The 15,319-nt window shown below is 35.5% G+C and overlaps 1 protein-coding gene across 1 annotated transcript; it reads left to right on the top strand.

The window, feature by feature from the left end:
• Positions 1-5,633: 5,633 nt before the first annotated feature.
• On the top strand, positions 5,634-15,071 carry LOC127445349 (uncharacterized). Its single transcript, XM_051705370.1, has 5 exons — positions 5,634-5,738; positions 7,980-8,287; positions 13,008-13,274; positions 13,815-13,967; positions 14,190-15,071. The coding sequence occupies exons 2-5, from the start codon at positions 7,999-8,001 to the stop codon at positions 14,357-14,359; spliced, it is 879 nt and encodes a 292-aa protein (XP_051561330.1). The 5' UTR covers positions 5,634-5,738; positions 7,980-7,998; the 3' UTR covers positions 14,360-15,071.
• Positions 15,072-15,319: the final 248 nt, after the last annotated feature.

Below are 15,319 nucleotides of genomic sequence, written 5' to 3'. Positions count from 1 at the left end.
ATGGTACCATTCGCAGATTGCACTCATGTTGCTTGTAATAAAAACTTTTCTTATAATAATTTAATGGTATTCATGCTTTTTAATAATATTATATATATATATATATATATATATATATATATATATATATATATATATATATATATATATTTCTAGCTTGAAACACCAACAGAGTTATGTAAAACTTTTAATTGTGTCAATTTCAAATAAATTAATTGTGTAAATTGTCAAAAAAGTACTTTAAAAGTAATTTCTTTGTATAGCATCAATCTATGTGTTGTTGCTGTTTTGAATTGTTGTGCACTGGAAGCTCCAGTCACCAAGACAAATTCCTTGTATGTGTAAGCATACTTGGCAATAAAGCTTTTTCTGAAATATATAAGCAAAATCACATAATAATAATAATTATAGCTACTAATAGTTATTATTACTTAAATTACTACTAATACTAAAAGGTTGTTATTTGTATTATTGATATTATTATCATAGTAATAGTATTGTATTATTATAGCGTATTCACTTTTTTCATAATAATATTTATAATAAACTAAAAACAAAATCAATATAATATGAAATAATATCTCCTAATTTCTAATTTTCTAGCATAGCTTCCAAAATATTCCAAGTTTCAACATTTATAAGCGTTTATGTAACATACTCACCATTGTAAGAACACAGTAATAACAACAGTAACAGACCCGCAACTCCTCTAAAACGAACAAATTGCGTTCCTGGGGGAAAATTCATGCAGACATTCGATCTTTTTAATAATCTATCCGCATTTCATTCAAATCATGTGCTTCCAAAAAAATCATTAGTTCCCAGCTTAATCTGACGTTCACATCGCTCCTGTCCTGTGTTTGGAACATCAGCGGAGTAATCAGTGTTGCCAACTACTTTCTATGAAAAGTAACTAAAGCCTCCTCAAAAAGTCGCTAAATGTCGCTAGATGATGTAATGCGTTAATTAGCATATTCATGACGTCATCGCGTCGTATTTGCATTCTGCCTAGTGTCAGCCCTTTACATCTGTTTTCTTCTCTCCTGCTCTCTGTGCTCACATACTGTATTATAAAACAGCCAAATTCCCAATAAAGCTGTTCTCATGTACATATTTGTTCTGTTTCTGTTGTCAGACAACGTAACGAGTATGAAATAGTGACTGAAACACCGCCCATTAAGACTACATGTTAACCAGTAATCACTTACAGGCAATTCAAGCTGCTGCTCTGCACTGCTAAAATCCTGATTTTATAACATAAGTTAAAGACAACGGCTGTGCTGTGATTTCGGCTATATTTACATGTAAAATGATCACTCAGAGAGAAAGTTAGAAGTGACAGAATGTCTTATTTTTTCTCTCACACAGCGCACAGCCTCCGTCTGGGTAACAGTGAGTGATAAGAAAAATAATGGTCAAATTAAATTGTTTAAATTAAAACAAGATTGGTCCTTGGCAACTCTGTCTGCACTCGCGCAGCTCATTCGGGTGTCTGTGCTGCTCCTCTCTAGCACTCACTGAATACAGTAGACGCAGAGAGAGGTGTGATTGCGGCGGGAAAGCAAGACCTCACGCTCGCACGGCAGTACTGCCGGCTCGTCTACGGAAAGCAGCTAAGGTTTTCAAAAAGTCGCTCGGTGCTTTTAAGAAAAAAAGTCGCTAAAGTACGGTGGCCGTGAAGTGCAAAACAGAAAAATAAATCTAAAAACACAACGGCAAATCCAAAGACAAAATAACAATTCAGAAACACATCAACAAATCATAAAACACAATGACAAATCCAAAAACAAAAGAGCAAATCAGAAAACACGACATCAAATCCAGAAACAACACAAGTTAGAAAACACAACAGCAATTCAGTCCAAACAGAAAGGGTAGGTACTATAGCTTCTCACCTGATTGGCTGTGTAGAGAATACCTCCTTTTTTACCTGGTTCTCTGCCCACTTGGCGATTATTTCAAAATTCATTCCAAATGCTCAATTACTGTAAATTGTAAGTGGTTTGTCACTCAGTAAAACAGCAACGGGCACTTTATAACACAGAAAGCAAAAACAGCAAGCGAGAGAAGTTTTAGGTTTTAGGATCGTCTAAAAATTCCACAAACTGCGCTAAAACACCAGTGTCCAAGCGTTCGTTCAATTGACTTGCATGTTCTAACATAACAAACACTGTTATTAAAAAAGCATTTTCTCATTCTAAAGGTTGCAGTAGACTGCCGGCGTGATGGCTCACTTTCTACATTTGAAGCCAGCATGTCCAATTATGAGTACAGTGTTAAATTATTTTAGAAAAAAAAATATTGTTGAAATTTTACCAAGATATTATTTTCATATTGTAAAGGTTGTAGAAGGCTGTTATTAGATATGCTGATTTACTCTAGATGAAATTTTCCCAGGATGTGGAATTATACATATAGAGTATTCATTTTTTTTTTTTTTTATAATAATAATATGAATAATAACAAAACAATGTAAGTTAGTCATTCACACCACTGTGCAGCCTGCTACAACCTTTGTAATGTAAAAATTACATCTTGATGAATTTTAGTGGTGTTTTTTCAAAAATAATTGAATACTATATCCATATAATTAGATATACTTGGAAAATATATCCATTGGCAGCAACCGGAACCTTTATCATGGTGAACGCTTTGGACGCCACCAACATTTTAGCGCAGTTTGTGGACTTTAAGACAGTCCCTTATGCACTAGATGAACCATGAGACCGTAGATGAACATCGTACCTAAAACTAACTTTTCCCGCTGGCTGTTTTTACTCTCTGTGTTATAAAGTTTCCTGTTACTGTTTTCCTGAGAGAAAAAACACTGCAAATTATTTCGTTTTTCAGTCAGTGACATTTTGGCATGGATTTTGATATAATCAGTGAACCAATCCTGAAGAAAGCACTAGGTCTAATTAACACAGCCAATCAGGTGAGAAGCTATGGTACCTACCCTTTCCGTTTCGATTGAATTGCTGTTGTTTTTTGTCTTGCTGTTGTGTTTTCTGATTTGCTGTTGTGTTTCTGATTTGCTCTTACATTTTTTTGGATTTGCCATTGTGTTTTATGATTTGTTGATGTGTTTCTGAATTGTTATTTTGTCTTTGGATTTGCCGTTGTGTTTTATATTTGTTGTTTTGTTTTGCACTTCACGGTCACCATACTAAAGGGGTCTGAAAAGTCGCTAAGTTGGCAACACTGTTTCACTGACTGACATATGGGAAATGCCGATGAAATGTAAAGTTATTATGCCATCAACGCACGTGACTATCACATTCCGTGGCAGTATTATATTCAAACCTAACTAACATTAACTTTAAATTCAGTTTCGCAATAACGACCACTTCTGAATTGAACCCATAACCAGCCCACTGAAAGTGAGCTCACATCCATTTTTCTTTTTGTATAGCAGTAACAGTAACATACTGAAGTTTATTATTATTATCATCATCAACTGCGTTAAATTAAAATTTATATATGTCATTTGAATTTATAAATGTTTAATTTGAGTGTAAACATAGTATAATATAATCAAACATCCACAAGGAAGGTATCCACCTTATTCTATACGCCCTGTGATGCTTTGCGTGATATGTAGGCGGTACTTCCACTAAGAAGTTTATTTTTTATTGAACAATTTGTCATGTACAAACAACATGGCAACAACATTACATCTTTGCATTATAACAGTGGGATCAGGTACATAAAAGGACAAATCAAAACATACAAGAAATAATAATAATAAAAGTTTGGAATAATGTACAGATTTTGCTGTTTCGAAAGGAAATTGGTACTTTAATTCACCAATGTGGCATTCAACTGATAACGAAGTATAGTCAGGACATTACTGATGTAAAAAACAGCACCATCACTATTTGAAAAAAGTCATTTTTGATCAAATCTAGACAGACCCATTTCCAGCAGCCATCATTCCAACACATTATCCTTGAATAATCATGCTAAATTGCTAATTTGGTACTAGAAAATCACTTGCCATTATATCAAACACTGCTGAAATCTATTTGGTTCATTAAATGAAGCTTTACATTGTCTTTGTGTTTGTTTGTGAGTTGCCACAGTATGCAATAGACTGGAATGTCTTGAGGTCAATAATAGGTTAAAAATGGCAAAAAAGAAACAGCTTTCTCTAGAAACTCGTCAGTCAATCATTGTTTTGAGGAATGAAGGCTATACAATGCTTGAAATTGCCAAAAAACTGAAGATTTCATACAAAGGTGTACACTACAGTCTTCAAAGACAAATGACAACTGTCTCTAACAAGGACAGAAAGAGATGTGGAAGGCCAAATGTACAACTAAACAAGAGGATAAGTACATCTCTAGTTGTCTCGAGTCTCTAGTTTGACAAATAGACACCTCACATGTCCTCAGCTGACAGCTTCATTGAATTCTACCTGCTCAACACCAGTTTCATGTACAACAGTAAAGAGAATACTCAAGGGTGCAAGCCTTATGGAAGAATTTTAAAGAAAAAGCCACTTTTGAAACAGAAAATCAAAAAGAAAAGGTTAGAGTGGGCAAAGGAACACAGACATTGGACAGCAAATAATTGGAAAAGAATGTTATGGATCTTAATCCTATTGAGCTTTTGTGGGATCAGCTAAACTGTAAGGTGCGTGAGAAATGCCCGACAAGACAGCCACATCTATGGCAAGTGCTACAGGAAGAGTGGGGTGAAGTGACACCTGAGTATCTGGACAAACTGACAGCTAGAATGCCAAGGATCTGCAAAGCTGTCATTGCTGCACGTGGAGGATTTTTTGATGAGAACTCTTTGAAGTAGTTTAAGAAGTTCAGATTTTTTTTTTTTTTTTTTTCAAACTGTAATAGTAATTTTCACGTTATTAATGTCCTGACTATACATTGTGATCAGTTGAATGCCACTTTGGTGAACAAAAGTACTGATTTCTTTCCATAAGAGCAAATTCTGTACATTATTCCAAACTTTTGGCCACCAGTGTATATAAGGGGCTAGGGCTTTTTTTGTAAATCATATTCTTCTATTATGCTAAAAAGTTTTTATTCTGATCTTTTATTTGTTTTTATTTTGATCACAAAAGATTTTGCACCCCATTTACACCCGTATATAGTGCTGATCACTTGTCATCGGATCATCTGAATCACATCCTAATACCATCTGAAAACAGGGTGCCTACATTAGCGAATGATACAGAACGACTTCCGGCGGAAGTTCATAGCACATCCGTTTCCCCAGTAAGACCTCCAGGAATAAGGTGGAGACATTAAAAAATGTTCCGTTTATTTTTTTATAATTTCAATGTATTCAGTAAAATGTGTTCGATTTTCCGAGGTTCCAAAATTATTATATATATATTTTTTTTAATAATTTTATTTTTTATTATTATTATTATTATTATTATTATTGTTATTATTATTATTATTATTATTAATTTCTTCCAAAAATTACATTTCTCTACATTTCAAACACTCCAACAAATAATCATTGAAATTTGTCAAATCAAGATGGCAACTCAGCAGAACTTGTGCCCAATGAGATTAAACACGCAAACCCGCTGTCATATTTGATAGACCAATCACAGTACAGTAGCGACGTCCTGCAAGCCAATCAGAACATTATGGCAGAGTCACGAGAGCCAATCACGGAATAAAAACAAACCGGAGACGGCGCAAAGAGGAGCGAGAGGAACCGATGTGAGGGATTTTCTCTCCTGTTGTGTTTCCCTTGGGAAAGTGGTGTGTATCGAGTCGATATCTTAATTTTATTGATATTTTTCAATTGTGCCTGTGGGTCTAATCATCTCCCAACAACCAGGAAGAGTTCATTATTCAACCAGTAACACCTGGTCAACAACTGAGGCAACGGGAAGCGACGCGACGCAACTAATGTGACGCGGTTTACGCGCTTTTACAGCTACGTTGAGAACGCGGATGACAGTTTGCATGTTCGAAAACGCAATATATATATATATATATATATATATATATATATATATATATATATATATATATATATATATATATATATATATATCTCGCTGTCAGTGCTTACCATGGCTAGAAATGAACGAGGACTGAAAGTGACATGTCTCCAAAAACCTGGAAATACCAGGGAATTCTAAAATTATGATTTCAGTGCCTGGAAAAATCATGGAAATCAATAAAATCACATGTTTACTATATACCACATAATATTACCATCTGATACCATCAAGCTGTACCATGGTTCCACCACAGTACTTTTTTGAAAGGTCTATGTCAGGATTCAAAGGAATTACATTTTTTATATTATATTGATAATTATCTATTTGTACTGTACAAGTGTTTTATTTGTTACAGTATAATGTTTTGACGCCTGGTTTCAGTTGAAGTATGTAAATTTGTTTGCCATCATAAAATTAATATTCACATTTATTTAATTCACAGAATCTTCATTATCCAAAGCAGCTTAAAAAGGAATGCTGCTACAAGCATTTATAATAATAAAATGGAATTCTATTTAATTATTAATTGCAACAATCATATACAGAGTATCACAACTAGCCCAATACAGCAATATTGGCTTAATAGAAGTTAAGATAAATCTACAGTATTTGTGGCAGAATGATGATAACCACAAAAATGAATAATGAATTGCCCCTCCTTTTCTTAAAAAAAACCCCTGGGTTACAGTGAGGCACTTACAATGAAAGTGAATGGGGCCAATCTTTAAAGGGTTAGTTCACCCAAAAATGAAAATGCTCTCATCATTTACTCACCCTCATGCCATCCAAGATGTTTATGACTTTCTTTCATCTGCTGAACTCAAATGAAGATTTTTAGAAGAATATTTCAGCTCTGTAGGTCCATACAATGCAAGTGAATGGGTGCCAAAATTCTGATACTCCAAAATTCACATAAGGGCAACATAAAAGTAATTCAGACGACTCTGAAGCAAAATGATGGGTGTGGGAGCGAAAGAGATCAATATTTAAGTCCTTTTTCATTCACTTTCACATTCTCCTTCTGTTTTTGTTGATTCACATTATTTGTGTATATCGCCCCCTACTGGGCAGGGAGGAGAATTTATGACCAAAAATTACTTAAATGCCGACCTGTTTCTCACCCACACCTATCATGTCGTGTCTGAACACATGGATTTAACCACATGTGATTTTGGAGCTTCAAAATTTTGGCACCCATTCACGTGCTACAGAGCTGAAATATTCTTTTAAAAATCTTAATTTGTGTTCTGCAGAAGAAAAATAGTCACACATCTGGGATGGCATGAGGGTTATATCCAATTTTACAGCTTGTTGCCATGACGAGTCGATGACGTACTCACGTAAACCCTAAAATGACCATAAAAAGAATGATTTAAACAACTTTACAGCTCAAATAATATGCCAGTTTTAACAGAAGAATTCATTTAAGTGCTTTTACAAAATTATAAGCTTCAGAAATTGGCAAAATGAATTTATTTTTGTGGTAATCAGCATAATGCCACAAATATATTCGATTTACAGTTTACATTTGAACTTGTAATGAACACAGAATAGTCCTTTAACTGGGGTGTGAGTTTGGCGCGAAACCCGTTTATTGACCAGTGGAAGATGGGGGATAATTTTGGGAAAATTGTTTGAAAGCATAACTTTGCAAGAGTAAAGAGCGGAGACTACTACACTCTTATTAGTTGCTGAAAGGATAAAATTGGCCAATTTTATCATAAACATGCACAGGGTAGCCCGGCGGCTAAAGTAGAATTCTATGAAAATCTTTGGAGCTTTCTGCTAAGGTCCTCAGCTGCAGATTCCATTTGGCCTGGCCCCAACATAAAAACAATTATCGTAATTTAAGTATCTGCTAAAAAACTCGGTGCATTCCAATTCACAATATATCAAACATAATGCTACACATCAAAACTGTCATACCCCTTAAGAACCTTCAAGTTTGACAAGCAATGAAAACTCTGCATGTGAACATGTTTATCAAATTCAGATCACATCATCCAAAACAAATGGACGTGGTCCAGCCTGAAGCCGAGAATGGACCTGTTTCCAGTAGTTCTACCGGAGATGTTGATGAGGAGGAGACCCACACCGCCATGCTGTGGTCCATCCAGGAAGCCGTTCAGAGGCAGACACTGCAGATCGGGGTCTCGGCCTGCGGGGCGACTGCAGTGGTTGATGTTCTGCAGGCGCTGGGCATCGAAGTAACACCAGAGATGGTAAACCGTTGTGTGCGGACAAGTCTTAGGAGGAACGAAGCGCTGCTGCCAGATTATCTCCACTCGCGCAGCAAAGCTGGTACATCGCTATCTAAAAAAACACTACATCCATTCACTTATGCATGTGTAATTTACATAAGTTTAATAACATGGAGGCATCCAGTGTTGCCCTTAAAGTCGACAAGAAATGGTATCATGACCCATTTTACCTTTATACTGTGACATATTTCTAAGTGAAACATGGGGAAAAAATTAGGGCCAGACTTTATTTTTATATATCATAAATTAATTGGATGGTGAAAAGTGTCACTATATGACAGATTCTTTGTATTTGAAAAGTTGGATTTCATGAGTATCTGGAGCTCATGCAGGACACTGCCTGAGTGATGCTCACAAAGACAGATTCAGTAAAAGAAAGAAAATGAATAAAAACTGCTGATAACAATATTAAATGGAAATATTTAAGAAGCTTCTTGAGCTCAAACAAGATTTAGTGCTCTGTCTCAGGGTTTTTCCTGGCTCAAAATGAGGCAGATTTGGTACCATCCTGATCATGTGCACACATACACTTGTACCATGCCATCCACTGGCTGAAGCAAACACTTACAAGCAACATATTTTAGGTGTTCTAATAATTAGATGATTGAAGGAAATGACAATTATCAATTTATAGCATATTTCATTAAAAAAGCTAACCTGTTCAACATTAATTAAATATAACATAATAGCTAAAGTGTCCATTTATAGTTAACAAACAGCAAACTTGATTAACCTCTTAAACCGATAATAAGATCATCTCTGATCTCAGGTATGTGGGTGGGTATGGTGGGAAGGGACGATGTGTAGAGACCAATCGGCCACTGTTTTACAGCTTGGATTGGACTGATCGCTTAGATTGACAGGTCTTGATTTACCATGCGCACAACTGAAACAGTGCTGGATCTTATTGTTACTTATTCTATGTAATTATGTTTATGTTTTATTGTGGCATTTACAAATGTAAGTAGTACATAGGTTCAGTAAAACCCTCAGATCACTTGTTTGGAGAGTTTTTTTGGACTTTTGATAAAAAAAGGCTACCTTGGTTCCAAATGCCATAACTTGCTTTGAGATAACAATACAAAATTTTGCCCAGATAAAGTTGACATGATTGTAGTCATAATGTCAAGCATGAATAATTAACAAAATGAATAAATAAACTGCATCACTTTCTCAGCAGTGTTGTAACATAAGAGCCTCCAAACATGAGATGTACATGTTTGCATTTTTGAGAAAATCAAGATTATGTGTGGTTAGTAATTTTTAAGTCACTGAAATAAGGCCATGAAACACATAATAGATTTTGTAGACTCCAGTTTTCGCTCACAAAATTTACTTTTGTGAGACACTTTTTGTGTTAGAAAGGCCATATCAGATCACGCTCTTCTTCTGAGGTAAATTCACAGTGTGTCTTCTTCCAAAAACGATAATGAGCTCAAACGGGAAAGACTGTACCTCTCGTTGGTTTCATATGGATTACACAATCAGAGAATATTTGTTTTCGATTTAAATTGGATCATTTGAAAGTAGACATTTCAAGCTTTCTATAGACATATTTCTCATGTCTGCGAGGCAAGTATACACTGAGTTTCGGTTCATTTTCGTGTCGCGCTCCAGACAGAAGTTCACGGAGACCGAGACGGCAGAAAGCACATCCTGTATGATTTCTTTATTTTACAAAACCACAACGATTTGCTGTTATTGTGAGTGTACACAAATATAAGTAAACCCTTTATAGTTTCGAATGATGTCTTACTCTTATCTGTATGACCAAAAATGACGGAGTATTTCTTTCTGCCGTTATCAGGGAAAAAGTCAGGTGGTCGTGCCGGCGCTTCCGGTGACCACAGAGAATTGACTGTTATGTTATCAATATAAAAAAAACAACTCAAACAGGAGCAATGACAAAGAATGTCAAAGAGGGGGAGGGGCAGGGGCTCGTGTGGTCTCGCAGAATTACAACTTAAATGCAGATGTCGGGCACATGTTTAATTGAGAATTGATGCCAAGGGCCAAATTTAAATAAAAACTAAAATATAAATTAAAAAATAAAAAATGACTTGCAAAAAGGGCACTTATCTAGTGAAAGAGGGCGGGTGCTTGAGCACCACTTGGGGTCTATCTGTGCACGTGACTGCCTGCCTGAGTTTCCTCAACAGTCGGAGGCGGCACGAAATTTGACGGAGGTGGCTGCCTCATAATTCTCTATGCAGGAAAAACCCTGTGTAATTATAATCCAGAAATATAACTTTGTCTTCATGTGGGATTATAAGGAATAGTGCCTTTGAAAAGCCTGTTTGTTAACAGCTTAAAAGCAGAATAATTATTGTATTTGTTTAAACAACAATAACAAACATAGTCTACATTGTAAAATAAAGTGTTTTTTATTCATGAAAAATGTGTTTACCTTGACTCTACTTCAAATTATTTAGGTTTATTTTCCACTGATCCCTATTGTTTATAATAAGCCCACTGAGCAAATAACCCATTGAACCTCATATTAAACTGAATTCATTGTCAACTCTACATACTGAATCTATTTATAAGGACTTTCAGATTCAGCAATTAAATATTTCATTTACAGGTTATGATGTGTGAAGTCTAAATCTAAATATCTGAATCAAAATTGAGGTATTTATTTAGTAAAATGTGAAGCATTTACATTTTTTAAAGCATAGTGGGCTTATTAAGAACACATGTGGACTTAAATGGTACACATGTTCCTTATAAGCCCAGTACGAACTTTTCACGTTTGCAGTTAAATAAAGTAACTTAATTTTGTCAGTTTATGAGAAAACATAACATGAGTGTTTAGATGATAGATTAATCTTTGATTTAATACTCATATTATTCAAAGGCTGTTAACATTTCTGTAAGAAAACATGTAAATTTAGATTAGGGTGGGCTTAATTGGGTCACTTCCCCTACAAAAAATGTGCATTAAGAAAGGCTTCTATGCCTTTGTTCACGCTGCACACAGCTGCAATTAATTTTTTTTAATCCGAAGTTTATGACTGACTCAATTTGCGAATGATGAAATCTCATTTGTTTGTTCAGACAGTACAGTCAATATCTGCTATAAATACACATTGCAGTCCGAACAGTGTTAGGTATTTACTCACAAAAGCATTCCACTTCAAATTTCCAATTACTTCTCTAAATTTGTAATCAGACTGCTTTACTAATTACATCATTGAAAAGTAATCAGATTACTAATTTACTTTTAAAGGGATGGTTCACACAAAAATTAAAATTCTCTCATCATTTTACTCAACCTCATCCCATCCCAGGTGTGTATGACTTTCTTTATTCAGCAGAACACAAATAAAGATTTTTAGAAGAATATCTCAGATCTGTAAGTCTGTATAATAGAAGTGAATGGGTGCCAACATTTTGAAGCTCCAAAAATCACATAAATTAGCTTAAAAGTAATCCATAAAACTCCAGTGGTTTAATCCATGTTTTCAGAGGCAAAATGATAGGTGAGGGTGAGAAGCAGATCAATATTTAAGTCCTTTTTTTCCACCTTTGACCAGCCCCAACCAGCAGGTGGCTGAATGTGAAAGTGAAAGTCACTTCCAAACCAGAATGTGAAAGTGTAGATTTACAGTACAAAGGTACTTAAATATTGATCGGTTTCTCACTCAAACCTATCATATCACTTCAGAAGACAAGTATTAAACACTGGAGTCTTATGGATTACTTTAATACTGCCTTTATGTCCTTTTTGGACCTCCTGAGTTCTGGTCACCGTTCACTTGCATTGTATGGACCTACAGAGCTGAGATATTCTTCTAAAAATCTTTGTGTTCTGCAGAAGAAAGAAAGTCAAACACATCTGGAATGGCATACGGGTGAGTTGGGCCACTTCTATTAAAATGAATGGGAGAAACTGGAACTCCCAAAGGCAGCCAATGGTCAACGGATGTAGAAAGGAAGTCCCGCCTTACAGGTAAAAGAACCAATCACCTTTTAGATAAAGATCAATCAACTCAACAACGCCCATGCTCATTAGCTATTCAAGTTGAGAAAATAGTGTTTTTTAGCTTAATATGAGTAAAAAAACACAGTTTATGATATCAGTGTTGTCAGATTTTACTGCTGATTTGAAATATGTCATTTGATCATAATTTTGACCAACCGTTTTGGAAATTTCGGTCTTTTCCCATTCAAGTAGATAGGAGCTGCACTGGCATGACTGGAAATAGTCTCCCAAGATCACTCCAAATATGGCTGACAGTGGACTGACTTGCTAGAAAGACTTTGGTAAATCATGAGAGAATTTAAATTTTGGGGGTAACTATGCCTTTAAGTTACTGTCTAAAACATTTTTATCTGAAAGTTTGTGTTTTCCCACAACGAATTTAAAATAATATTGAAATTTCCTCCTTGTTCATTGTCGCACTCAAGTCACATTCTCCGCACCACGTTTGTCACTTAAAATTACTTGTTAGGGAACGCCCTACAGAAATGCAAATAGATGTACATACTGTATGAGCATAATTCATGTTTTGAATGCATTCTGCATAATATTATTTTAAAAATATGTGTAACCCAAGTAATGTAACATAACTGAATGTCAGTAACTGTAATCTTATTACAAGAATTGAAACTACAAAAACTAAATGGATTTGAGCTGGAAAAATCTGATTTTTGCTGCCTGTCTGAACAAAGCCAATTCCAGTAAAATGGTATGCTATTAAATGTCCAAATACAGAGGAGCAAAGATATGTTATGTCACATTGATGTACTTCCTTCAGGTGCGACACACCTGCAGCTGATAGACGGGGCAGATGAGGCCAGCGGGGGTCTTGTGGTCGGTCGATTCTTCAGTCTCTATCCACAGCGGCGGGTGAAGCTGGTGCCGTGGTTGGCATACTGGATTCTGCGCGGAGCTGTTCCTGTCGCCACCATGAACATGCAGCGTGCGGTTCCTGCAGGAGAGGAGATTCCTGATGCCTGGCATCACCAGCTGATCTTCGGTGTGGCACCCAGTGCTGTGTTCATGACCAATCCTCTGGATGTGGGTGCGTCCAAAATTACGTGTATCACGTTACTTTTGTGTAACTGCATGTTTACTAAAGGAAGAGCAAAGGTTTTCAAAGGCTGTAAATTTATTTAGAAACCAGGTTTTTTCCCTTTATTGAAAATGATCCAATTTCACAACTTCGTTGCCATGACGACGTAACACCATAACAATTGTAATCTTGCAAATACGACAATTTAAACAACTTTATTGCTCAAATAATACACAGGTTAACAGAATAGTTAATATTAGTGTTTTTTAAAATAAGCTTCACATCTCTGCCAGAATATTCCTTTAATGTGTTCATCTGTCTGACAGGCGAGTTCAGAATGAGTTGTTGTTTTCAGTTCAGGTTCTATAAATGGTTATTTTGGACTAGGATTGTATTTTTGAGTTCTGAAAATTACAGCATGTTTTTAGTATTCTGTTTCAAGGAAAATTTTATTTCTCATGATATGGCCCCATTAAGATCTAACGTGTTTACTGCATGTGTTTCTGTCTAAACTATGTCAGAATATTGATGAGTTGCTGTCTTTTGTAGTGGTCGAAGAGGAAGTTCATGAGCGTTTGTGCAGTGAATCTGTGCTGCTCATTCGCCGTGAGGACGTTCTGAAGAGACTCACACCAGATGTTCAACTGTCACAGATCTCAGACCAAAATCCAGACCCGCGCTGGACAGCATTGCATGTCGAGGGTACGACAAAAAGGGTCATTTTGCATTTGAATCTAATTTTGTGTAAAAATGTCAACTTCTGTCAGTCTGATCAAATAATGAGTCAAGAAAGAGATGTTAAATTATAGCTAACATAATTTCCATTCATTCAACACAATGTAAATGGAAGGTCAAGTCGAGCGCATTGCATTGTGAATTGTTTATGATATATTTAGACTGTCAATGTTCTTTTTTTATTTCCAGCTAAGGTCAGACAGATAATCAGTGAAGAAGACCTCAATGATGAAGGCCACCCAAAGACGACGCATCTGATGATTCCAGCGGCGTACAGCTCCGGCGTTACATTCTTCGCTCTCAGAGACTCTAATGTCGGTCGAGAGCTCCTTAACGCACCAGAACTTTCTCTTCAGTGATTGGACACTGGTTACTTTCTAACCCATCATTGATATTAGTTTAATTTTTATGCCTGTTTTGGTTTTGGGGATTTTAATTATGTGTTGTCACCCTGTGTGAATGATGTTCATAACTGTTGACAACAATATATGTTCTCTATTAAAAGGCAAGACATATACAGTACAAGTTACCTGTTTAAATTTTCCTATCAAAAAGTTACAACAAGGGAAAGTTTAGATCATGTGCTATCTGAACTGCCAACCAATTTAAATAAGTAATAGTTTGATGTGTTGCTCTATATGAATAAGCACATTCCTAGTCAAAACATCTCAAAGGAATTTATATAGGATTCATATTGGAATTTTTACTATAATATGCAGCCAGGCCTAAAGCATCCAAAAGGGATTAAATAATAATCCTATTCTGTTAGATAAATTGAAATCGCTCTCATTTGATTGTAAAGAATCCCATTGGATCGTGCGTAATCTTTATCAGAACTGTATTGAAATAATGTTTGACTACTAAACAGATCATATAAATCCTGGAAATTTTATTGGAAATGATTGGAAATTATTAATAGTTTATAAAGGATCCCATTCGGATTTGTTAGGTTTGCTTATTTTAGAAATTCCAGTTGGAAATATTGTACAATTTGGTACATTTACTATAATTCTACATGATTTCTGAACAGAAGCACTGGGAAAAAAAAAAAAAAAAAAAAAAAAAAACAAATATATATATATATATATATATATATATATATATATATATCAAAATTGTGCTTGGAAAAACTGTAACTTAGATCTACGAAATGTTTTTGGCGTCGTGGCATTACGTTTTGCTCTTTTTAGGTCTGTTGAACATGAATGTGATTAAATTTGCATGTGTCATTAATTATGCTGTCACAAACTAATGATTCCTGCAGGGGAGCGCCCAGTGAGCCGAATCCTCCATTGAGCCGCATTCAAATCTCAGGACGT

Source organism: Myxocyprinus asiaticus, chromosome 8 (genome assembly GCF_019703515.2).
Source record: "Myxocyprinus asiaticus isolate MX2 ecotype Aquarium Trade chromosome 8, UBuf_Myxa_2, whole genome shotgun sequence".
Lineage (NCBI taxonomy): Eukaryota > Metazoa > Chordata > Actinopteri > Cypriniformes > Catostomidae > Myxocyprinus > Myxocyprinus asiaticus.
Note: the sequence above shows the minus strand (reverse complement) of the source record. Positions and strands in the feature narration are given on the sequence as shown.

Coding starts and splice junctions, on each gene's coding strand:
- LOC127445349 (XM_051705370.1), top strand. CDS start 7,999: ATGGACGTGGTCCAGCCTGAAGCCGAGAATGGACCTGTTTCCAGTAGT. Junction 8,288..13,007: donor CCACTCGCGCAGCAAAGCTG/GTACATCGCTAT, acceptor TACTTCCTTCAG/GTGCGACACACCTGCAGCTG. Junction 13,968..14,189: donor GACAGCATTGCATGTCGAGG/GTACGACAAAAA, acceptor TTTTATTTCCAG/CTAAGGTCAGACAGATAATC.